The 24,336-nt window shown below is 47.1% G+C and overlaps 8 protein-coding genes across 8 annotated transcripts; 2 read left to right on the top strand and 6 right to left on the bottom strand.

Annotated features, from left to right (window-relative positions):
• Positions 1–1,294: 1,294 nt before the first annotated feature.
• On the bottom strand, positions 1,295–2,205 carry F5891DRAFT_738566 (uncharacterized protein). The gene is made up of 3 exons (XM_041373038.1): positions 2,048–2,205; positions 1,858–1,990; positions 1,295–1,803 (listed from the first exon to the last, which is right to left on the bottom strand). The coding sequence occupies exons 1-3, from the start codon at positions 2,079–2,081 to the stop codon at positions 1,608–1,610; spliced, it is 363 nt and encodes a 120-aa protein (XP_041219595.1). The 5' UTR covers positions 2,082–2,205; the 3' UTR covers positions 1,295–1,607.
• A 494-nt stretch (positions 2,206–2,699) lies between these two features.
• F5891DRAFT_738537 (WD40-repeat-containing domain protein) lies at positions 2,700–4,757 on the bottom strand. The gene is made up of 3 exons (XM_041373037.1): positions 4,370–4,757; positions 3,505–4,320; positions 2,700–3,450 (listed from the first exon to the last, which is right to left on the bottom strand). Exons 1-3 carry the CDS (start codon positions 4,610–4,612, stop codon positions 2,995–2,997), a joined length of 1,515 nt encoding a protein of 504 aa, XP_041219594.1. The 5' UTR covers positions 4,613–4,757; the 3' UTR covers positions 2,700–2,994.
• A 732-nt stretch (positions 4,758–5,489) lies between these two features.
• Positions 5,490–7,499, bottom strand: F5891DRAFT_1152750 (uncharacterized protein). Its single transcript, XM_041365172.1, has 5 exons — positions 7,409–7,499; positions 7,051–7,356; positions 6,859–6,997; positions 6,630–6,809; positions 5,490–6,580 (listed from the first exon to the last, which is right to left on the bottom strand). Exons 1-5 carry the CDS (start codon positions 7,421–7,423, stop codon positions 5,916–5,918), a joined length of 1,305 nt encoding a protein of 434 aa, XP_041219593.1. The 5' UTR covers positions 7,424–7,499; the 3' UTR covers positions 5,490–5,915.
• A 985-nt stretch (positions 7,500–8,484) lies between these two features.
• F5891DRAFT_738472 (uncharacterized protein) lies at positions 8,485–10,741 on the bottom strand. Its single transcript, XM_041373036.1, has 6 exons — positions 10,091–10,741; positions 9,960–10,036; positions 9,568–9,915; positions 9,167–9,511; positions 9,039–9,119; positions 8,485–8,984 (listed from the first exon to the last, which is right to left on the bottom strand). Exons 1-6 carry the CDS (start codon positions 10,629–10,631, stop codon positions 8,838–8,840), a joined length of 1,539 nt encoding a protein of 512 aa, XP_041219592.1. The 5' UTR covers positions 10,632–10,741; the 3' UTR covers positions 8,485–8,837.
• Positions 10,742–10,855: 114 nt separating this feature from the next.
• Positions 10,856–12,923, bottom strand: F5891DRAFT_738455 (uncharacterized protein). Its single transcript, XM_041373035.1, has 8 exons — positions 12,425–12,923; positions 12,290–12,369; positions 11,753–12,238; positions 11,502–11,705; positions 11,302–11,454; positions 11,158–11,250; positions 11,061–11,109; positions 10,856–11,005 (listed from the first exon to the last, which is right to left on the bottom strand). The coding sequence occupies exons 1-8, from the start codon at positions 12,603–12,605 to the stop codon at positions 10,896–10,898; spliced, it is 1,356 nt and encodes a 451-aa protein (XP_041219591.1). The 5' UTR covers positions 12,606–12,923; the 3' UTR covers positions 10,856–10,895.
• Positions 12,924–14,314: 1,391 nt separating this feature from the next.
• Positions 14,315–15,029, bottom strand: F5891DRAFT_738446 (uncharacterized protein). Its single transcript, XM_041373034.1, has 2 exons — positions 14,555–15,029; positions 14,315–14,498 (listed from the first exon to the last, which is right to left on the bottom strand). Exon 1 carries the CDS (start codon positions 14,972–14,974, stop codon positions 14,639–14,641), a length of 336 nt encoding a protein of 111 aa, XP_041219590.1. The 5' UTR covers positions 14,975–15,029; the 3' UTR covers positions 14,315–14,498; positions 14,555–14,638.
• A 2,801-nt stretch (positions 15,030–17,830) lies between these two features.
• Positions 17,831–18,801, top strand: F5891DRAFT_1131085 (uncharacterized protein; the record flags this gene model as incomplete). The annotated part of the gene is made up of 4 exons (XM_041364624.1): positions 17,831–17,889; positions 18,066–18,393; positions 18,450–18,612; positions 18,671–18,801. 4 exons carry the CDS (start codon positions 17,831–17,833, stop codon positions 18,799–18,801), a joined length of 681 nt encoding a protein of 226 aa, XP_041219589.1.
• Positions 18,802–20,002: 1,201 nt separating this feature from the next.
• F5891DRAFT_962145 (uncharacterized protein) lies at positions 20,003–22,111 on the top strand (the record flags this gene model as incomplete). The annotated part of the gene is made up of 8 exons (XM_041375881.1): positions 20,003–20,513; positions 20,573–20,634; positions 20,707–21,230; position 21,281; positions 21,331–21,534; positions 21,605–21,733; positions 21,787–21,879; positions 21,938–22,111. 8 exons carry the CDS (start codon positions 20,003–20,005, stop codon positions 22,109–22,111), a joined length of 1,698 nt encoding a protein of 565 aa, XP_041219588.1.
• Positions 22,112–24,336: the final 2,225 nt, after the last annotated feature.

Genomic DNA, 24,336 nt, shown 5'->3' with positions numbered 1-24,336 from the left:
ACGAAGTCCTTATTCTAACCCTAAACCCGTACCTCGCTTGGGGGTACACAAATGAGGACAGTCATCACTAGGCTCCCAAGAGTGTTTGAAATGACTGCGCCCAGTTGGAAGCGAGGCAATCGATTATTGGGTATCCAGGTGCTTGCATTTACCATAGATGATGCTGTGTTCGCTCTGCAGAGATCTGCGGTAAATGTATGCCATATCACAGAATTGTCAATTTAGATTGAATTCAAGATTTCTATTGAATGGTGAGTGGTTAATGGAAACAAAAAAATTAACATGGAAGTCGGGGACTCATCAGAGAGAGAGAGAGAGAGAGAGAGAGAGAGAGAGAGGAAAGAAATAACATAATCATACTGCGCAAGTATGAGATTAATGTTGAAACGCAGACTTTCAGCGAACGTGTCCAAAATTTTGAAACGCAACACTGACCCATTTGTCATCTATTCGCGGGAATGCGACGTCGTCTGAAACTTGCAAACCAACTTAATAGTACACGAGTGTCTCGTATATCTCTTGATGATCACCGACGCAGACGCCAAAGGATGCAACAATGCCATTTCCACCAAAAATGTTCGGTAGAATCTATCTTTGGTCTTGGACAACTTCGTAAGAGCACATCATTGGTAACTGAATTCGCATAGACACCGGGCCAATTTGAACGTGTATATGGTTTGAAATAGAATGACTCGGAAGTTATAGGTGCGTCGTTTGCAGTCCCGAAGACCTGGACCAGACTCCCATTCAACTTTGAATGATGGATTGGGCCTTGTATGAACTGCACTCTGAACAACTTGACAAACCTGGACTGCAGTAGTTCGCATGAAAAGTTTCCTGCAACTTAGAAATGAGAATTGTGGGCGTTTATGCATAACCCCATCAGACCACTGACTTCGTGCCCATAACAATGTCATGTATATTAACATGGTACTGGGGCAAAGTACTGAGTCAGTGTGTCATCAGCAGCAAAGGTGCTGCTCTAAACATTCGCGTTAGCCACAAAACATAGCAAACACTGGGAGTAGACATACCGCGCCTTGTGCCTAGGTAACTCTTTTATCCGCCGCAAAGCCAGTGACAGCAAGTGCACGCCAAGCCAATCGTCCGGAAGTAAATCAGTGCGGCTACACCATTTGTGACTGGAAGAAAAGATAACAATGGAAGAGTCAGAGAAAATGGGCGTCATCTATGAAGGCGGTAGGCCATAGAATAGCTTGATACATCCAGTGTGCCATCCTAAGACAAGACACCAGGGTGCGCATGACAAGAATCGACCATTCGAGATATTTTATGTCCAGAGACCTGTATGGACACTGTCTTTGCTGAGACAAGACCCGACAAGGAGTGACCACTGAACATCAGATCTGGGAAATGTCAACACATGGAGCCTGTCGTACAAGCCAATAGTAAAACAAGATCCGCTAGCTTGCAGACATAATGGAATCTAAACAGCAAGGCATGGTGTTGAAGTTAGACCAACGAGATACTCTGAGACGATAGAGAAGGTCAGATAACCCAGTGTGAAAATGACCATCATGCATTACCGTCCCCAGGAATAGAATCAAGCGGCAGGTCATGGCAAAACAAATGATGGAATATATGTTTTACGATGAGGAGCCAGGTCTGACAGAAGGTAGAGTGATAACCTCATTCCTTGGTCGTTCCTCGTCCTGATCCAGGATCACACCATCTACTATCCCAACATCTTCGTCGTCCCCATCAGTCAGAAACTCGGTAGCAGATGGACCGTCGTCCTCGGAGAGGCGAATTTGACCTTCCGGTCTTGTCCACGTTTGTAGTCTGTGTTTGTATAAGTCCAAATTATGTAGCACAAACTCAACTGAATGATCGCACTGGTGGGATACTACTGCACGCAGAGTACTTGCACGACGCCAAAGCAAGTAAAGCAAGCACAACGTGGAAGTGGTGAAGAGGAATATTAGGACAAAATTTCCCAATGGCTGTGGCTTATTGCCTTCGCGAGGTTCTGTTTGGAGAAGCGAGATTAGCGTTGGGAAATAAGGCGTCTGATTTTGTGGCTGACCTCCAGGTGCTACTAGTACGATACTAGGTGCCATATCCTTTAACGAAACAAGCAGGGGGAAATGGGAAGAAGTGAATGAGTATTACTCAGTTATAATTACTCCCACTGAACAGTTCTCTCTTCAAGCTTCAAGCTTCAAGAGTCAAGATAGGTTCACCAACCGATTCAGACGTCATGTGACTACTACCAAGCCAGCCTTAGCCAGGGTAATAACAGGGTGATCTATGTATATATAGCATCGAAAAGCGATATACATGCAAGACCAACGTTGGGAGGTATGTAGAGATTTCAGTTGAACCACAACGAAGCCACGACGACATATTGCCTCATTATCTGAATCAGCTCTCGTCTCATGCATATATCCCTCAGTCCGCCCTGAAAGATCGAGACACCGACATTGGTCAGATTTTTATAGGGAAATGCCCAAGATTAGCCCACAAGTTCAACATGAAGTTTTCTCCATGGATCAACTTCGAGGTGTCTGGTCAAAGCGAAATTGTGGCGGCTTTGATCCCCCAACAGATTGGCAACGTGCTGTGCTCCTCCGGATCCGCTGATTATAGCTTCCCGAGGCCTGAAGTCTATCCTGTGGGGTAATCACCAGATAACATCCATTCAAAAAAATTTGTTGTAGAAGGACAATTTAATCCAGGACACACCTACCACGTCCGTCATACATATATAGGGTGAACCATATGGACAGTCCAAGCAGAGGCAGAGCGCAAGGGCGCCAATGATGATATGTAGATACCAGCCAGGTGGGCCCAAGGTATCCAAATAAGTATGCATGCAGATTTAGGAAGAGAAGGAAATCATTAACACAGGTATACGTGCAAAAATATAGAAGCATGTGGGTGGCGTGCTATGAATGAATAAGTACGTGGGTAGCAGTAGTAGTGGTCCATGCATCGAAAATATTAATGCTTATCGTATGGCGGACTTGAAGGTCATGTCACTACCTTCATTTTTGTCCTTGTCATCGGGCGCGGACCACACCCTAAACATCTTAATCGTCTCCTCTTGGGACTGACAGTAAATACAGAACATCCGTCAGGGGCCATACAAGAGTGGCCCACAGGAGCGGAGTGTGCTTTGACGTTAACAATTTGTTGGCAGGAAGGGTAAGAATGAACGGCGAGTGAGTTTTCTACACCTACGGGTGATGCATGAGCTGCCGGGTGTACGTTACTTTGGGGTACAGCCCACGAAGATCCGTGGGTGCTCAAGAGCTCCTTGCAGTGGAGGGACCAGTGCAAAGATGTGATAGTTGTCTGTAAGGGGATGGTATGCACAGGGCCAGAGGACGGGGCCATCTTTCCGGTATTCCAAATGTGTATTGCACCATCGGGGGAACCCCCTCCAGTTGCCAACAGGCCATGCTGCCATGTACTCCATGATAAGGCCTTGAAGAAAATGTGATGACTACCGCGGAAAGGTAATCTCATTGTGCTACATACCTTGACCGGACCTTTGTGTTTCATCCGGATATTTTTGTCCCCATTCGTTAAAAGATTACTTGCTCTATGGTCCCATATGTGGACAATACCACTGTCATCCCCTGTAGCCAGATGGTGTCCATCAATCGACCATTTTACACCGTGTACTCGGCGTTTATGGCCCATAATGTTGGCTATCTCAGCCCGCATCCGGATATCGAACAGAGTCACATTGCCGCCAGCTCTGCCAACGGCAAGAACATCACCATTCCAGTGCATGCCTCCCATGCCATGACCATCATCGACCCAATCTACGAGCTGCATTCCTTTCTCAGCATCCATAACTCTAACATCACCAAATGTCGTCCCAAGGGCGAGGAGATAAGGTTTGGCTTTGCCACCCCAATCAATACTGTGGACCGTCCCGTCTGAAAGCGAGGAACGACATAGGTGAACCACTGCCCGGGATTCAAGGTCCTGAAAATACACGTCATATTTGAAAGCAACCCCGATGCAGTTGGCATGCGACCATGCCATTGGAGAGGCAAAAAGGTCCGTAGACATCCCAGGTCCATCGAGTGCTAGTACAAAATGGTTCCGAGCCCCTAAATTGGCCTTTGCTGAGAGCAAAGATGCAGCACGCGAAGTTGAAAACAATTCTGAAGCACTTCGGCGAAGCAATGAACGAAAACAACGGTCTGAAAAGAGTGAGGGAGAGTTGGTGGGACTTAATACACGGTCGTCAAGTAGACCGAATGTTTTGGCGATACGATTTGTTCTCGGTGTAATATTCAATGGCAATGACGTTGAAGTTCGGACTGTCACAAATCGGTCTCCCTAAATCTCCTCTGTGTAGCATGATATGTTGGCTAAGCAATGTTCTTACGTTTATCTCCTCGATTGGAGTCTCCGGTACTGATGGTCTTGCCAAATCTTGTCCCAAGTGAAGTGAAGCCACGGAAACCCGCCTTCGCTTCCGGGTTGAATATGTGCTCGAAACACTAGCGCGTGATGGAGTGCGCTTTATCGTGGCACACGTTGGGGTGATGGGTTCTGTAATACTGTCATATTTACTGTGGATTTCATTAGTTCCCGCCTGTAGATAACACGGGAATACAAACGAGGACATGATAGTTTGCTGCAGTATGAAAGAAGGGAATCCAGAGAGTGAACAGATAACTTCTTCCAACTTCAGCCAAAATCCAGTGACTCTTGGTCGTGACGCGTTGTCCGTCGTTGTTACGGTTAGAAAGGCAGCCAGCGGATAGTATCAGTGTTTGTTTGAGTCTAAAGATACAACCAAACAACCGCATTCTATATGATACGGTTGTCACACGGGCTACGACAGCGTCATTTCAACCCGAAGTTTGATTCAATTGACTCCCGCGGGCTAGTTGGCAAGCACCGCTGTCATTTGAAACAGTTACTCCCTGGGCTTATATCTATCATACTATCGTCGCACCACTGCACTGCCAATACCTACCAAGTTTCCCGAAGTCGGCCACTGAGTCACTCGGACTCTGAGTCGGATGTTAGTTTTTGCGACACCCGATACGACACAGCCTATACTTCTTAACGAAGGGCGCTGCTGGTTGACAACTTTTTGGGCCACCTTCTTTGGTTTTTACAGATAAATACTTGGATATATAGTATTTGAATCAAATGTGAATGATTGGCAGAATCGTGATGTCGGGACCATCATGCTATCGTAAGCCATTCCAAGTCCGAGTCCACACGCAGCGCCACTGTTGTACACTTTGACAAGATTGGTTAAAAATGCGACTTCCTTCTAAGGCGTAGTTGTATTCTGGTGTCGATCGCTGTGGTAGTCCTGGCCATCCAGTGAAAGGACAGTGACGTGCTCGCTTTAAGCTTGTACATGTACAATTGTGGCGGGTCATATGCATCATCACCGAAACCTGGCAATTGCAAGTTATGTAAACTAGGGATCAGAAACTACTAGTATCGCAAAACGCCGTCAACCTCATGTCAAGTGATTGGGCCCCGCTGGGCTTGCAAAGTACCTGCCAGTACGTACGTTGAGTTCTGAAGACAAATGTTCATCCTGAGCTGGGCTGTACCGTGCGAGTGAAATGATAGCATAACCACCCGAACATCTCTAGTAAAATCTATAAACAGGGATATCTTGTACACTGTAATTAAGACATATGTACAGGACTCGGCAAACACACAATCAAGACCATCGAGATTATCTCCGCAATGCCCACTACCTCGCGACATCACTGACACGAATAGCGGTCCAATTAACACTTCATCCCATAGCTGCTAGGTTAGATAGCAGCAAAGTACGAACGAATTAAATAATTTCCTTGAGATCAAATATAAGGTGGATTTGACGTGTGGATCTAGACCCTCCAGATTGAGCGTGGATTGATCCACCGACATGCGTTCTGTGAGTTGTGACTCGTGGATCATTCATCATCCCTTGGGAGAAGGAGCTTCCTCTTCGGGCGCTCATACGGGGTGTGTTGTGAGGAACGCCGTTTTGGATTGTAGGGTTCATCATCAGTAGGGACGATTTGGTCAAGTTCTTCAAAGCGGTTTTCCGATTCCGAACAATCAAGAGGTGCGATTAGCACTTTGCGACTGATCTTTGCACGTCTTCTGTGGTTTGGATCATGAGTGACGGCGGATTTCTTCCGTTGCTGCTCCGAGTCTCTGAACTTGAGCAGTGGCAGAACGTCTGTACGAGCAAACTCTCCTGGTGATGTCATCACCGACCAGACAAATCGCATCATGGCCAGCTCGGGAGTGGTGTAAACTGGACGCCCAGGAGAAGGCAGACGAGGTATAACGTAGGATAGGGCATCACGGGCCCTAGAGCCAAGTGGGGTGTGTGGTGCTATCATTCCTGACCCAAAAGTCTGCGCCAATTCAGCCCAGTGAGATGTCTCGGCCTCGGCTGCTAGCTTGTCGTGATCCTTGTAAAATTGAACACCGGAAATATTCAGGAAGCGAACACCTTCCTCAGTGATAAGGATATCGTGAGGGAGAAGAGATCCCAATAGAATTCCGTGTCTCTGGATATCAGCTACTGCTGCGAAAACAACAGCACGATCGGTAGGACACACACGCCCTGTATGAAATGAGCGCGAACGACGGCATCAAGTATAACTTCAGCTTACGTCCAATAATGGGCTCACACATGACACCAATGATCATCCCACTTTTGTAAACGTGGGCGAGTAGTTTATAAGTGTAATGGCTGACACCAGCCTCGTTCATGAGCTTATGCCCAAGACTCTCTGCAGCAACAAATTGAGACCAAAGTGCGTGTACGCCCATGAAGAGGTCGACTTCCATTCCTGTATGAGGTATGAGAATCATGTTCAAGAGGGCATTACACTACATGACCTTCGTGTATTCCCTCCCATAAAGCGCAGTCCACAATGCGAGTAATTTCTATATCATCCAAATTTACCTTCTTCGTCCAAACCGGGCATTTCAAACGAACAAACTCCTTTCTAGTGTAGATCAGGCTGTAGGTATTGTCCTTGGTGATCGTTTGTGAATAACGAAATGGAGGATGATTTCAGTTACTCTCACCTTTTGCCTCACAAGATGTGCCCAATTGTTCTCTGTACCAAACTGCAGATTATCGAGCATCGTCTGCAGCACTTCTTGCAGGTAATAAAAGGCCTCCTTGTCAGATGAGCCTAAGTTCTGAGTCGAGGGTGATTTTAGATAGTCAAAGCCAGGACGACGATATGGTTCTGCTTGGATAGATAGGACTTGGCCATTCTTCCACAGATGGTAGAAGCGCCCCAGCTCGTGTTCGGTATAGCCGCCTATACGGAAAGTGAGATTTTTGAAATCGGTTGTGCGCCTGAGTTTGCGGATGGTGAGGTCCTTCTACGGGCGGGGCTCAGTTCTGCAAAAAATGTGGCGTAATAGTTGGACCTACACTTGCGTACTCCATGTCGGTGACTTTGAAAGAGCAAACACGTTCCTTCCCTGCTGTGTTTCATGAGATGATCGATTCGATAATGGTTAATACTAGAGTTACCCCAAATGGATGAGATGAAGCACGTGGCAGTACATATACTACAAATATTACGTTCGGTTCTCCTTCGAGACGATTTTCAATACTGCATGCTCAAGTGAGACTGAGCTCACCGTCCAAGCGAAATGACTTCGCTTGGACTGTCTATGTTTGGCTTTGCTCATGAAGTCGATCTATCGCATTAAATGGGCGCGATCCAGCACAACCTGTATAGTATACGCCAGAATTATGGTAGTTGGATGTCTTGCCCGCTTTCCCGAGGAATCCTGACAAGCATCATCCACCCGACGCCACCGAAGCTCGTTGCTTAGCTTCACTGCCCTCGTGAGTACCAAATACAATCAGTTTTACTTGGTCCCCGAAGAGATAATTATCTCAATTCGTCGTCACTCCTCTCTACTTTAAAATGTGCGGTGAGTCGACAGTAGCACTCCATTACTCCTCGCAAGAATATTAACGATGTGCATCTCTCAAGCCTACTTCTGTTCACTCCACCAGGTACGATTCTATGTACTTGAGCCTTGCTCTAAGGGCATGGGCGGACGACCATGTCCATCCCCTCGGGTATCGGAGGATGCGAAATTTAGCTTGCCTTGCGTCAAATGCCGCGGCCGCTGAGTACGTCTTCCCCGATTATTTTGTTGCATTTCAATTGATTATTATTCATACAAGTCGATTTATGCAAGTGGGGACACTTCATCATCGTAGCTGACAATCACCAGGCACAAGCTCCTATTAGCCACGCACGATGCGGCTTGACATCTTAATCTGGTGATATGATGTCACCGGGAACACGCCACTCGATATATGCGTGACGGTCTGATTCATTTCATTTATTCTTACTCTATTTCAGGTCCCTAATTTTGCCAGCAATATTGTCTAACTTTCTGTGTAGCATACCGCCCAAGTCTCAGATCTAACCAGTGAGTACGAATCCTTGATAAGCAAATGCACGTTGACATATGACCTTTGACAAGACATCCACGAATAATTCCATCGTCCTCCTAGACCCCAACCACTTGCCTGTATTATCTGCCCCATCCCTCAGTCTGTATCCTTTATGATCTATTTAACTAACGCTATAGACACCAGCGTAGACATCATATTTTACCTACTCGCCCATAATCATTAATCAGCTCCCTTTTTTCATTTCACCCAAGATCTTCGTTCTGTCACTCAACAGTCGGACTCATCCTGGACAGACCGGCAAACCTTGTCGTAAGACTAGTCCAGGTGAGATGCACGCGCTCTGGTTTCGCCTGAATCTGGAAGAATGTAAGGATGCTGGTAAACTAAATTCATAACTAGATATCAGTATATGATGATTCCATCATCTCCGCCTACTCATCACGAAACAACCCTCATAACCATTGGCATCGGGGAGACTGAGTGTATCTCGCCAGCGCCCCGAGAGGCTCCCGTTGATGCTACCGACCAGATAACCCCGATAAAGCCATTGTCCTCGATCGCCTTCGACCTAATAAACAGACGAGTTCATGCACGATACATAATATGAATTGAGTAGACGTACATATTCTTTCAAAAAACTAACAAAACCGTCGCAAGGTCGTACCCTACCAATGAGATTGAATTGGCCCCAAGCAGAATGACCCTGGCAAAAAAATGAGAACAGTTTAAGATAAGTAAATGATTAATGACCTCTCCTACGACAATAATATCTTGAATATCGAGGCCCTCGGCTTCCACGCCACAAGCCGATGGCTGTCTGTAGGAAAGTGGAACTATTTTCCCGGGCTCGTGCACCTCTGCACTGCCTGCATGCTCGTGAATACGGATGCCAGATGGAAAAAATGCCTTGAGCGGATCACCCGAGCTCAGCGGTGGTAATTCTAGACCGCCAGCAATGCCATCAGCGCCCCTCGAAACAGTTAAGTAATACTCTCGCAACTTCCAGGTTTGACGGTGCTGCGCAACCATAGAGTTATGGAGGATCGAAGGTGGGCGTCCAGACAGGAGCGCAGCATAGGTAGTGAATTCCGTGTACTAAAGATACCTTGTTTAATCGGAGGGTTTCAGGCTTGTGCTATGAATCGACATACCGTAAAGACACCTTCCCACACACCTTGTAGACTGCCCACCTTATATGCACCTGAGAATTGGCTAGCGAGAGGGCTTCTAGCAAGATTTATGCACCTCTGCCAGTCAGCTTCCCATTCAAGACTCTGATTCAGAGAGGATGGAAAGCCGTTCGGTGTATGTAGTCCTTTGTAGACAGCCCTTGCTGGACCCACAAGAGGACCCACCAAGCTGAGGTAAGAGAGGATTGCAGGAATAGCCATCGTCGGTGGAGTTAATTGATATGGATTAGAATAGTGATTTATGCACGTAGGCTCAAGCAGGCAGAACTTGGGGATGAAGTCCTCCCATGGAGTGTGACATATATTATACTTGAATTATCAGCAGGTGCATGGAGGTAGAAATAAGGACATACCCTGTTGGCTGCCAAAGCAGTCGGTTTCAAAACGGTTGCGAAAGTCCGATAATTTCTTTCAGTACGCTGGAAACGGTCTGTGAATGAGGGTTAAACAGAAGTACAGGGTGGAGATAACCCATACGACGCACCGGGTCTGAGAAACAACCAAAACAACCACATTGCCAGAGAATTGTGCTCGTTATCGAGCAGCCACACATCTTCCAGGAGCGCCTTCGAGGCGAGCGATGCACCCTTATCATCGAACCAATACTCCATCAACCATTGCTCCATTCCAGCGTATTCCCTCAGTTGCTTGACATTCTTTCCGTCGTTTTCAAGCATCATTAGGTAGGCGAGCCAAAGCAACTCGCTGATCATCGGCGAATTCGACATGTCTGGTGCACTGTGTGCACAGATTCGAGAATCTGTCCGCGCCCGTATTCGCTTCAGGTAAACAAATCTCTTGCGCAACTCCTTCGATAAGACATCAGGCGTAGCGATATGCTGGCCTAGACGACGAACGGCGGCCCTGATATCGAATTTATACTCAAATATGCGTGCGCAAAGATGTAGATTTGCATCAAGTGATAGAGCATGATATATGCTCCTGCAGCTTAGAAGTAAAGGGAGCAGGTCGGAGGGAGGTCCTATATCTGTCGTTGTTGCTGCGAAGAAAGCAATGTTCTCCATCACCTCCTGAGGGAAGCCAGTCAAACGCAACGGCTTGAGTGGACATTATGTCGGTCGCAGTGGCAGTGAGCATAGATTGTTCAAAAAACACTGTAGTTGTTGAGTTGTTGTGTAGTACCGGTATGTCCTGCCGGGCCGCCGTCGGCCAGTCTTTTCCTTAGCAGGTGAAGTTAACCCAAACACTCGGTGTGAGAACATGTATTTTATACTAATAGGTATTATGGCGATGTACAACAATTAAGGAGAACGCAAATCACATTGACGCTATTCCCATGACATGTCTTTGCACAAACTGAATATTGACTCCCATTCAGGAGGATGAACGCCGCTGGACACACGTCTCCAGCGACCCACAAAGTTGCGAGAAGAGATGACTAATGCAACCTTGTCAGCGACTACACACCAATCGTTTGAATCGACCTAACGCACTGTAGCCTCTGAATAACGCTCGCCCAAGTTCAACCATCTGAGGGTCCAGCTACATACTGCTTGAGCGTAGAAATGACAGCAGACTAGCGTTCCTTACTGGTTCACGGAGAAGAACGATTAGACCATCTGAGGGTCGTATCCGTCCCATGTAGCGGTAGCCACCCCAAGCAGCTGCATATCGATCCTCTGTCTGTTGAACAAATTACTATATACGAAACAGGAAGGATTTTATGGCGCATACCACTCCTGTAATGATGACATCAAAAGCACCATGCGCACTTGGCTTTGACTCGCCGGCAATGCCTCCGACGAGGCCAATTTCGAGGTGCTCTTGCCTCGGTGGAGAATAATAGGCCTTGAACGACGCGTTTTTTCCAGTAAATTCAATCCCTGTCTGTTGAAAATGTCAACCTTTGCTCAAGAACTAATGACAGGACTAGCCTCGGTCTCATGCCACCGACAGCCGATTGGCAAAAATGCATTTTCAAATACGCCTTCATTGCCTCCCAAGGGGAGGGGGATTGACGGAGAGTAACAGTAAAGCTCTCTGAAAGTAACATAAAGAGGGAACCGGCCAAATGTTGGAAAAGGTGACGGAGCAGAGGGAGACGATAGCATATCCTTGTATACATCATAATATGGGGCCTATTCATATTAGTCCATGTGTGGGATGAACAAGTACAAAACTCAACAATGAAAGATCCCTGCCAGCGACCGGAAATCGTACCAGGGATATATTGTCCAGGTAAGGAAGAAGGGGAGCGATAGAGAGGATCACGAATGGAACGCGTCCAATCAGGATCATGTCGCCGGCTCTTAAGCAGAGTGTCGAAGCGGTTGCCGTACATCGTGCCCGGAAAATGAGTCTTGCAACGAGTATTAAAGTATACTATGTCCTCCTTTGTAGGCCCTGAAATACTGTTCGCGACAGCCTCTGCTCGAGTCTCTGGTAGATGTGGAGGGATCATAAGAGGGCGAGTCTCCAAACGAGAAAAGTGAACGAGGATAGCATATGGAGCAACAGGTGGAAGGTTGAACGGTACTGGCCGCCCAAAGTAGCATATGGTAGTTGAAACTGGACGAATGGGAGAATATACCCCATAAGCAGATGTGACAACAGTCTTGGGAGAATTTTCCAAAGGACAGAAATCGTACTCCAGCCCAGTGAAACATGGATACTGGAAAATGTGTTGTAAAAATATAACAAGCATAATTAATAGAGAACGAACTCGAAACCCAGCAAAGGAGTATGGTGATAGCAGTTGCACGAACTCTCTCCTGAGTTCATCGGTTTCATCGCATATGGACTCTGCGGAGGCATGATAATCACGGATGCAGGTAATGAAGACTGGGTAAATACTAACCTGAGCAGGACATCAACCAGAAGATGGAAACCGCCAAGACATTGACCTCATTCTCTGTGGGCCATCCTTTGTTATTCTCGGCACCAACCATTAAACGTTCGCGAAGGAAGCGCGTCATAAAAATTGGAAGTCGAGCCCAAAGTAACTGGTCCCAGTTCCGACCATCATCCTCCAGCATCATAATATAGATGGTGGAGAGGGACTCTAGGATGTCAGGATCAGCAACATCGCCTCGCCGAATGCGTTGAAGTGCTCGAAAACGTTTCCTCAGCTCATGCTCTATGTTATCGACTGTGAGCTGACCGCCTGAAAATGTCTCCAAGGAGAAAATCTGTCCCTGAATAACATGAAGTACATATATGAGTTTGACTCAGGTGAAAGGGCACTGTTAGCCATGCGGCACGTTAATCGTAGGGAACGCAAGACACTTGGTGGGCCTTGGAGATGCTGGCGAGCTGCGATTAGGACGATTTGTTCTAAAAGCTCAGCTGGAGTCGTGATAAGAGAGGCGGACATGCTCGAGGAGGGACAAAACTCGAAGAATGACTCTGCTTTTCAGTGAAACGGCGACTTGCGAATCATTGCTTGGAAGGGTATAGATTGGCACGAGATTCTCATGTGAACAAGATCGCAAGGGCGCTCCGCGAAGAAGCTATGGTACGGTCACTGATATCATTGGAAGGCGAAAGTAAGCCGCTCATATAAAGGACGTCAATATAATTCAGTCTTGTTAACCAACTTACCGGTTATATCCGGAATGTGATTGCGCCATGCTGTTGGAACGCATATTACCTAAATAGGAAAAAAGAATCTCAGATTAAACTTTCGGTACTAGTGACGAAGAACGCACACGGGTTACAACACGCAGCAAGAGGATCACGGTATGCGCAGCATGTCATGAGGTCGTATCCGAGGCGCACTAGTAATAGTAAGTGCCATCATCTCGGGTACTTCCTTCGATAAATAATACCAGTTATTAGACTGAAAACCTTTTGACTCTTACTAATATTAATGTCTCCATACGGTAGGAGCTCGTTGAATATCGCGGACTCCGTACCCTGGCCGCTCCCTGTTACGTGCAACGAGATGACATTAAATTTCTTTCGATTGGCCGACCTTTGGCCCTACAGGGCTGCAATGCCAAAACACGTGAAATGATTCAAGGCGACAAGAGGCGGCGATAGGAAATATGAGCATAGGGTGCCCGACATTGGTAGGCGTAATTGCTCAAGCGAGAGTTAAACTAACAACTTACCTCATGCTTTTTCGGACCCATAGCAGTGGCGCCGTGCCCAATTAACATGGCGTTTTCCATCCTGATCAAACGATTTTGTCTGTACCTTGGGCCTGGATCATCATCCCGAGATCTCGACTCCGTATAATTCTTCGACGAAGCAGACGGTGTTGCACTACATAGGCTTAGTGGACATGGGTTCCCCATGGGGCAGGACCTTCGCTTCCGTCGAATTGAGCTCCGCGCGCCTTGTGAGTGAAGATACAATTCGACAGACATACAATGTACGATAATACGCACTGACCTCAGTGCAGGCGGGTATTTGAAGTGTTCGATTACCAGAAGTGCATTCGGAGATAATCAGCTAGCAAAAGAGAACAATTCGCGGCTCACTGTTGAAACGTTAATGTACGGTTTAGTCGGCGCGCGAACTTTTACCCGATGTCAAGTGGTATACTTGAATGATATATATTGATAATATTAAACCATTCAATTGTTCAGTCCCGATTACCCTCGGGGAGGTAACTTGTTAAAGAAATAATGAGTTCGATAATTATTAGAGTTCGACTCGGACAAGCCTTCCGTCCCGAGATTCGCTTCGAAGACTCCGAGGACCGAGTCGGACGCGTCCTGGTTGTATATCAATTGCATATCTACGCTTATAGCTAATTACATAGCTAGAACATCATCCCGTTCTTCAATCAGTCATCATTCCGCAACTCTTGGGCACCTCCTCGTGTCATCTTGCGGTCTACACTAAATCTGGCCTCTGCTTTTCCCCTCATCTTTTACACCCCAGCTCCACTCTCTCGTCAGTGCCGATCCAGATGACTGCAAGTACTATGACGGGCCTGTCAGCAAAGTTTTCGCCCGCGATTCAGGGTAGACCAACTCACAATGTGTTATATTGCATTTGCTACAGGAACCCGACTGAGCGTTTACTGTATGACTCATGACAAGAATCAGCTAATTCGATACTCTCATAGGCACACTACTGCTGTGCCGCATTTACGCCCCTCCGCCCGGTAAAAGTCCACGACTCCTTCTGCCATCGTTAGTGCATGACCATGATGGAAAATGGAATCAGATGACCAGTTCCCATCGATGTACTCTGCGACCATTGATGAAAAAAAAAACATTGCATCTATGCACGCTGCTCTCACGTCATTGGAAGCAAAACTCGCAAGAGCAAACCTTTGTCCTGAAGGTGGGATCACTGTCATTCCCAAAAGTATCGCCAACTTCAAGTTGCAACGAGGCATAACAGTCACTATGACTGGCGTGAGCGGATGTAGGGCCAATAACAGTATCACCATCGACACTTGCGCCAGGACTTCTTCATGCCCATCTCAGCCTTCAAGGCCACCGTTGAATAATATGTTCAGCTGAAGGGGATAATCCACCATTACTAGAGTTTTATCTCACGAAAAAGTTGCACGTAAGATTATGTGGTGATATAATCATCCCTTCCGTTCTTGCGACGCTTCGTCAACACGCAATACTTATTGTCAACGTTCAGGACCATGGCTGTGAGTTTAACCGCTTTCCTTTTCTATTCCTTGTTGAGATGTTAACTTTATGTTCCAAAACAGGGTCTTTCTTAGGACTCAGCTTAACTATTTCGAGTACTTCCGTGGGACAGACTCTCAACATCATGGGGTCATGACGCAAGGTTTTGGTCCAAAGCCTTAGTGCAATTCGCGACTTCCTAACAGCGCACGTACCACATGCTTCCCGCCACAGTCTCGGATAAAACGTTCTGGTCCGAGCATGTTCGTAAAACACCCAGCCGCCACTGATCGTGGGTCAAATGGCACAATCTCTTCATCGATACGCCGGCAGTACGTATCACCAAATCCCGAGGTGATAAGTAGGCGTTTCAGCGCCTTCGTTGTTGGGCATGTGGATGAAGCTCCCCGCACTAATAGGCTTCATACTACGCCCAGTCGAGTAATTTATCTCGTAGGTAAGTAGAGGCACGAACAGAAAACTGCCACGAATGCTGTACCACAGCAATTCTCGAGATCTAGGATACAGAAGTATGTTACAACTCCTTAACGCACGTTGCGGCTTACGAGAGTCTTTATCGTTTCAGCACTTCTGCGATTCTCATGTCAAATCTGATGACCTCCTGCTTGATATCAAGATGTGTTCATATGCGTCTCTCACAACTCGCCAAATACAATGTTTACCACCTTGTCACCCTTCACACGTTACCTTTCACCTCAAGGCTTCATAGATGAATGGTCGCACCCTTGCAAGCATGCAGACGAACGACTATGAGGAGTCGTGTGAATGAGTCTCGATGACTCAAAACTCATTCACACGACTCCTCATAGTCGTTGTATCCTTTCCAGGATTCAGATGATGTGATCCCGACGGAGTACTTAAATTCCGACGACTTCGGAAACCCGCGCGTCACCACTCATGCCAATCACCACAATGACAGCTGGGCTTTAGCCTTATACACGCTTACATACATCAGGCAGAACCCAAAAAAAAAAAAGCACGAGCAACGGTCGTCGAGCGCGAATCCAGATTGTGTCCGAACGCATGTATACAGCCTTGACGGCATCCACACGTTCCACACCACATTCGAATTTTCTGTACTAACTTTTGTAAGTACTGCAAATGTTGATTGACGTCACGGCGCTGCGGTCAACAAGTAAGCACTCTGGAGTGACATGAAGTGGAATATTACGCGAAAGTACCCTTAGAGGAACATCATGATGGATTGAAGACAATCACAACCATCAGGTGAGAACTAGGCAATTTCGCAGGATGATCGCGACGCTCACGGTAGTCAGTAGCCACCCAGCTTTCAATCATTAGGAGCTCCATGCCGACACCATCGCTAATGGACGCGCATCAGACTGCTTGCGAACCCTTGATCTCATAATAAATATAATGACATTCGCACCACTCCATATCGAAACCATATCAGCGTAATCGAAGCGCGAGGGTCTATTAGGCGGATAGAATAGCGGGAATGTAGCCTGACGGTCATCATGTGAGTACCCGAGGAATGACGGAAGCGCATAGTATGCGAGGAACGTCAGTATCAAGATGGCGCTTCATCGCGGGGAAGACGGAGACCAGAACGAGTGACTATATATTTTATTCGAAAGGGGGGTATGCGGTATAAATGTCGTGTTCTCATTGGGACTAGGCCTTGCAGGGCTGAGATATCGGGATCAAGCGGTATTCCATAAGCGAACTCTGATCAGTCAATTTCCGCCTTATGAAGCGAGACGGACAGACATTTGAGTAGGGGTCTTGTGTGGCCCATCGTCACCAACAATTGATTTTTCCTGTTCCGGCATACGATACGAGCAACTGTCACTGGCTTGGCAAGCAGTACTCACGAAGAATTAACAAGAATTCCCTCCAAGTATAGGTAAGATGACAGTTTTGCATCATATTTGGCAAGCTGTTCCGTTGCTTGATTACTACCCATTGCATGAAATGAGTAAAGGCTTTGTAAGAGGAGTGAATAATCACTTGCCTTGTGTCATTAGTCCCATAATTCAGGCAAATTAATAGCGTCATATCATCTTGAGAAGTCTCAGCACCAAGACAACTTGAAAGTCAGATGAAAGTCACGCAGTTGGGCCAATGGGATCGATTCACCCCGGTACCGGTGCATTTCGTCTATGCCAAAAGCATGTTCATCCACGTAGATCTTTCTACACCGTGATAGAAAAGTTCATATATGAATGCACAGGATGCCATGAGGCAAGGGTGTGTCTGATATGGCGAAATGGTTTGGCTCTATAAAATGCAGAGGACACCATATTTAACAAGTTTTACACACGAAGGGAATACAAGGACGACTTACAAATGCTCAGTACTCAGTGCTCAGCACTGGTGAAAGTCTAGGATAGTCAATAAATTGCAGCCTCATAGTATACAGAAAAAATCACATCGGGTCAACTGCTGGTCCGGGTATCGTCAGGTTCGCATTCTATGGATTGCCAATGACAGCTTGTAGTATCCCGCAGGGCAGATGTAATAGCACCAAGATAATTGTTGTTAGTACTTCGAGTTGTAGTACAAGTCGCCCGGCGGTCGAGCTTGTTTGGTGGGCCGGCCCTAAAGAGGCATGTCGAAAACAACTTTAAATTTTAAACTTATCATTCTACTCAACCATCGCTGCAGTCTTGACGATAAAGATGTCTTTGAACTTCGACGCCCTTGAGCAACACCTAAGTACCAGGTCCTACATCGAAGGGTGAGTTTTTGTCCATCCTTCAACATTTTTTCGTGATGATCACTATGCTATGGTCCGTGTTTCCAAGAAGCGACTAGACACCGCTGCTCAGATATGCCGATAACTCTTCACCTAGCCTTCTGATTCTCCTTTGGCCTTTAATGTTTGTTATATTTAGCTAAATCTCTTGTTTCCAGCTACACGCCCTCTCAGGCAGACGTTCACGTTTACAACTTGCTTACGGCACCAGAGCCATCCAAGTACCCGCATTCTGCCAGATGGTATTCTCACATCAAGTCTTACGCCGCGGAGCATGCGACTTTACCTGGCACAAGCACAGCTGGGCAGGCTTTCCTTCAATCGGCATCGACTCCGGCTCCGGCCGCTGCTGCTGCTGCTGATGAAGACGAAGTTGACCTTTTCGCTGATGACGATGAAGAAGACGCAGAGGCAGAGAGGCTCAAAGCAGAACGTGTTGCCGCTTACAATGCAAAGAAAGCCAATAAACCCAAAGCAGCTGCGAAGGTTGGTCTTTTCGTTTGCTTTATATCGCGGCGCTTATGACAGCTGCCTCCAAATAGTCTGTCGTAACCTTGGAGGTTAAGCCTTGGGACGATGAAACCGACATGCAAGCACTCGAGGACGCGGTACGTTCCATTGAACAGGAAGGTCTTGTTTGGGGTGCCAGCAAACTAGTCGCTGTCGGCTATGGCATCAAAAAGCTTCAAATCACTGTAGTTGTTGGCGAGTTATCATTCCCCATCGTATCAATGAAGGGGTTATTCATGACTGTTTTGAACAGAGGACGAACTCGTTTCCTTGGACGATCTACAGGAGAAGGTTGCTGAATTTGATGACTACGTCCAGAGTTCCGATATCGCTGCCATGCAGAGTAAGCATCCTCCTGTATCTTGCATAACGATTTACACCTAACTTCTTCCTAAAGAACTGTAATTAAACTGGGTGTGGATGAGCGAGATTTTGTAAGCTGTGACAAGACAAGTTAAGAAGAAGAAGCATCATTCTAGGAAATGTGAAGGTTTTGTGCGATACGATCATTGTTAATGTGCGTGATGAATGTACTAGTGCCAATTAAATGGACCCACACATCAGACGCTTCCTGCAAGGCAAAGTCCCAACCGTATGATGAGTTGGCTTGTTCATAACGCTGACACTGCATAGTATCGGCCAACCGCATGCACAAAACACGCATCAATATCGATTGTAAATTTTAGGGCATTTACATACAGAGAAGAAATAGCTGCTGCGCACAGTGCATAGGCAACGCGCGGGTTCACATTTCGCTTCACTCACGCACAACTTTGTGAGTGGTTGTCACGCTAGATCAGTCAGTGGACAAGGTTAACTTCAAACAGATGGGGGAATGCACAAAGCAGTGCAAACCTATGTTGCCTTTCTTAGCGTATCTTAGGAAATGCGTTTTGCCACCGCCATTTGACCGTTATCATAATGCCAATGCACCATCGGAGTAGTTCGATGCTCGGAACGCTTGTTGCCATCTAACAACGAGTCTGGATTATTCATCTCCGTGCTAGAGCAAGTTGCTTTGGCAGCGACGGCTCTCGATGAGGCTCTCTTACCCTCGTCAGATGCTGGAAGCTCAAAGGATGTTTCACAAGATATGGTGGATCCATTGAGTGCTCAGCAGTCATTTACTGCGCAATGGTGTCGCAGCAAGCTATCCGCCTTCTTGCTTTGCACTCAAATTTGGAGTGATGTACACGTTCAACTTTAGCGGTCGGCCCTGATTCAGCAGTACTAGTCTGGGAGACGACTACTAGGACAGCAGTTGCGCAATCAACGCCACATATATTGCCCCGTGCTAGAAGTGGAAACTATTTGGCCAGGAATTACGGTGCGCTTCCGATAGCACTTGCTGTGAAGACGGATATATGAATTCAACCAGGCACACGGGTATGTAGCCACGATTACAATCAAGATCTGATCTGGAGAACGTGTGTTTACCTCTCTTTCAGACGTTTCGATTTTCTCAATGAGAAAAGTGAACCTCCGCTTAGTTCGCGCGGTGATCTCATTGCTCGAACGGCACTCCGCCACTCACCTGTTTTCTAGTTTAAAAGGGGCTTGCAGTCATGATTCTACACAGCATATGATGCTTCCTCACCTCGAATCAATCCCTGTCGATGTTCTGTCGCAGATAGCTTTCTTCACTGTTGCTTCCGCGCCGCTCACTGGTCTTGGTGCTGTTCTCCAGCTACTTTTGTGTAGCCGCAACCTACATGACGCCCTCTCCCTGAAATCTTGCCCCCAGCTTTATGCGCGGGTGTTTCGCAGTAGATTCGACCTAGCTGCTCATCTCCGTCGCAGCAAGCTACCATCTCCAACAACTACGAACCTGGCATTGGAGTTACAGCGCCGATGTGCGGTGCTTCGACGTATCCGGCATCGCCATGTTGCCGATCACAGTATCCTTCCCGACCTCTGGACAATCTACCTAATGCTGTTGGAGAGCGATGGGATGAACGAATTTCAGCTTCACTCTGCCGGCATTGCGCAATATATACGTATGCTCTTGAAACGTTGCCTTGGCCAACAAGGGGCCTTCCGTGACGACACGGCTCGCGCATTAGCTATATCTGTGGCATGTTTGGTTTGGTCTCACAGTGAGGCTATTGCACACCTTTCTAGTATATAGGCGTTCCTGATTTAATGCATCGTCCAGAATTTATTACCGATATGCCGCCGGAGGAACGCAGTCAGACGCTTTCGGAACTAAGACCTTTTGTCACAGGGTCGTCAAATGTGATGAAGTGACCGCGCCCACATATTAAACCATCACTGACATCATTTAATTAGGTTCCTTCGCTTCATGTGAACAGCGGGACAAGACGATGCCCTTTATCATTGGACGGCTCGTACAGCCGAGGACCAGAAATAATGCCCGGCGCCTGTGTCGGAAATAATTACCGGGCGCTCGTATCCTCGATCTACACTAAGGAATACACGCTAACCACTCCCAGCCTTCTTTCCGCGTCAATCTTTCTCACTTTTGCACTGAAGGAGGCGATCGCTCTGCAAGTGCCCAAACACTTGCCACAAACTCAGGTGGTTGCACGCCCCACGGAACATGATGGTCCCACTATAGAAGACTTCTTTGCCATCACAAGGAGAAGGACACCTCTTGTCGCTGATTCGGGTCATCAAAGCTCCTCCCGTGAGCCCTTTGCGGATCGTGCGGGAAGGAAGATGCGGGCATCAAGAAGTCTCGCTCACGATGAAGAGTTCTATCGTATTGCCCATCGCCTGGGCTTGCCGGATGACACTTGGGAACTTCGGTCGTGCATTGGGTTGCTAAGTGGAACTTGGGAAGGTACATATATGTGAGTGCCTGATATCATTTACTAGTCCTAATCGATGATGAATTTCACAGGGTAGGCGATGGTCAATGTGGCTTCGAGAACTCGACTAAAACCTCCTTAGACATCACCAACATCGTTTTGTCGATGCCCTTCCCAGAAATCGGATCCCACGGTTTTGCCTGATTTCGTGTCCAGACATCCTATCCAATGCCGACTTGAGGAACACCTCTGCTTCACACCATGCATTCCATTGCCCAGCGTTCCGCAAAATGGTGATTTTGGGGAGTCAGCGTTCAAGCATCTATCCATGAATGATTGTGAAGGAGTCACTGTGCGTATGATTCTCACTGCGTTCATAGTTGTTGACACGATTGTCATGCCTTCCCACCTCAAAGACAGCAAATGAATTTTCGGACGCCACAGGATCATCATCAAAACATCGATATGAACTTTTTCGCCCAACTGATTCTTCGGAAAACTACAGGGACCCACGGCATGCCCTGGATGTCGTGATTACTGGTGAAGTGAGTATTTCGTTATAAAAAGGGTTTTTTGGATTGCTCACGCATTCATCTAGACTCCACGCAGGCTGGAAGCCACCTGGGGTGCATTTATCTTCTTTGGAAGAATCCGCTTATCTGATGGACTTGTCACTCTGACGAGAAAACCAGTTAGCCTTGCTTCGCTCGACGTATTTTTCACGTTCTTATGACGTATTTTTTGCGCAGAAATACTCGGGTGACGAGGGACGTGGGACATGGATCTTTGAAGGTTACATCCACAATAGACGTTCCTTTGTCGGACGCTGGAGGTCTTTTAGTGTGTCTGAACGTGAGAGCTTACGGGGCATTTTTAGCCTGACCAAGGTGGATGATCCGCCTTCCCATTACTGTAGACTGTAGACGAAACTTTTTGTAAAATACATTGTAATTCTTATTTTGGAAGATAACACGGAAGTCCGCGCCAATTGTGGGAAGGGGGAAGGTAGCGTGGACAGAACTTCCTGCTGTAAGAGCTCTTGGAGTTCCCGGGCTGACCTAGAATCTACTGATGAACCAGCAAAGCCGAAAACGCTTTGACGCGTCGTTTTCGTGCTAGCTCCGGAAATAATATTGCTGCTTTTTAGTCATAGCTGAGTCCTTTCCACCAATGAGAGATCCTGACTTCCGTGCTGTGCCAAAGTTCTTGCTTGATATACTTGAGTGATAAGATAACATATCCAGCTGGCGTGTTCTTGCTTCCTGGTTGTGTCCGGCTTTACATCTAAACTGATAAACTATTTTCATTGGTTGGCTATGACGTAAGCATCGCCGCCCCATTGATCAATCGAAGATCATCGTGAGGTGTCCGACACCAGCCGACACCTCTATTTTCACGACAAGGTTCATGTTGGTTGCGAGGCTTTGCGGGAATTGATGTTGCGCATCAATCCGACAGATCGTCTTCTATTCCTCGAGTTTATGGTGCCGAACATAGATGCATAAAACACGACTCTACAAATCTCCGACTTCCGCAGACTAGACCTTTGTGGCACCCCATGATTTGAATGATATACAGTTACGATTTGCGCTAATCTCCTCAGCTGGACAGACTATATTTCCAATTTATTGCCAATACCTCAGTTCTGCATTATGTATTTCACCCACCCGGGAGCTCATCCGTTCACTCATTTCATTCAAATACAAAAAGGTGTGGTCTGCTGAGCGGTTACGTGTTATTAAAATGCGCTCCCGATATTATAGACTGGTAGCGACATCGATGACGATATGCCACACAAGGAACGATCATGAGCGCATGGTTCATGCAGCACCTCGACGGAAATGAGTGATTATGTTCGAAATGGACCCAAATGCGGATTATTTTCACTGATCTATTTGACCAACTCGAAATGGTTGTGGACAACCAGCACGCTGGCGCTGCTGACTCTTGAACGTTCATGCATATCCTCCATGCAAAGATGGCTTTGAGCATCGAAAGCGATTGTTGGCGAAATGGGTATCATACCGTTTTATATGTCATGTGCAGACAGGCCAGTACTCTATCCGGCGGGGCAAACCCGCCTACGACTAGGGTAATCGAAGCCAAGGTAGTTCGATGGATACTAGATGGAATAAGGCGGCAAAAAAGTGGTCGCCACGATAAGCAATTATGGGAGACACTCGGTGCTTACCGCGTTGTGGAGATGAACTCTTGCCGGTAGAATATCAGCTGGCCTTGCCGCATGTACAACCTAGCGCAGATAAGAGGATTCGCAACCTGAACTGAGCGGAGTTCCAGGACTCTGGTCAAGCAACTTGCTGTAACAAGTACGATCCAATCCGAGCGTCCTGGTACTCTCAAAGTGCTTTCCTTGTATGTACATGTCATGTATTTGTCTGCAGAAGTAACCTAACTGAACAAGAATCCAGATAGGTTGGGGGTATGTGAACAGAAGCGGTGTCAGCACGACAGTGCGGATCCTGAACATGACGCACATGAGCCAGGCGAGATTAAGCGGCGATAGACTTACTGGAGTAGAACGTAGACTCTTTCATGTCCGTACTAGTAGGTTTTTCCTGGAATCCGGGTGAGAGTAGGAGAGGGCAATCTTCTGTACTGGGAATTCTGATCACTAGCCTAGTGTCTGAGAAGGAATCAAAGGTGCATACTTCAGGTAGGACATTTGTGATGCAGCCGTATGGGCCACTTGGCAGGTGTCTGCAAGATCCGTGCTTGATCGGATATGGGTAAGCTCAGTCACGACTCGCAATAAATTATTGCATGCTCCTTGTAGTGTGAGATACCGAACTGCGGCCCGATCAACCAACTGATCTGTGGAGTGAGACTCGCGTGGAACAGATTAATGTTGGATTTAGCCAGGTACCGAGGTAAATGGTACACTCACACTGGTAGAGACCAACCGATAAGGTGAAAGAGCAACCAGAGCAGTGCCTCGATAGGCCTCGATTCGTCCCTGTATCCCCCGCATCCTTACTGAAGACTAAAGGTACATTAAAAAGGTGCGGGCCGTATATACAGGGATGAATCGATGATAGTCCGCTCGGGACGAGCGGCGGCGGCATGCCGTATTTAGAGTGAAGAGTGCTGAGGGTGATATAACTTCCTGAAGCCTCGTATTCCCCATCTT

This window comes from Suillus fuscotomentosus, assembly GCF_016647785.1.
Source record: "Suillus fuscotomentosus strain FC203 chromosome Unknown F5891scaffold_86, whole genome shotgun sequence".
NCBI lineage: Eukaryota > Fungi > Basidiomycota > Agaricomycetes > Boletales > Suillaceae > Suillus > Suillus fuscotomentosus.
Note: the sequence above shows the minus strand (reverse complement) of the source record. Positions and strands in the feature narration are given on the sequence as shown.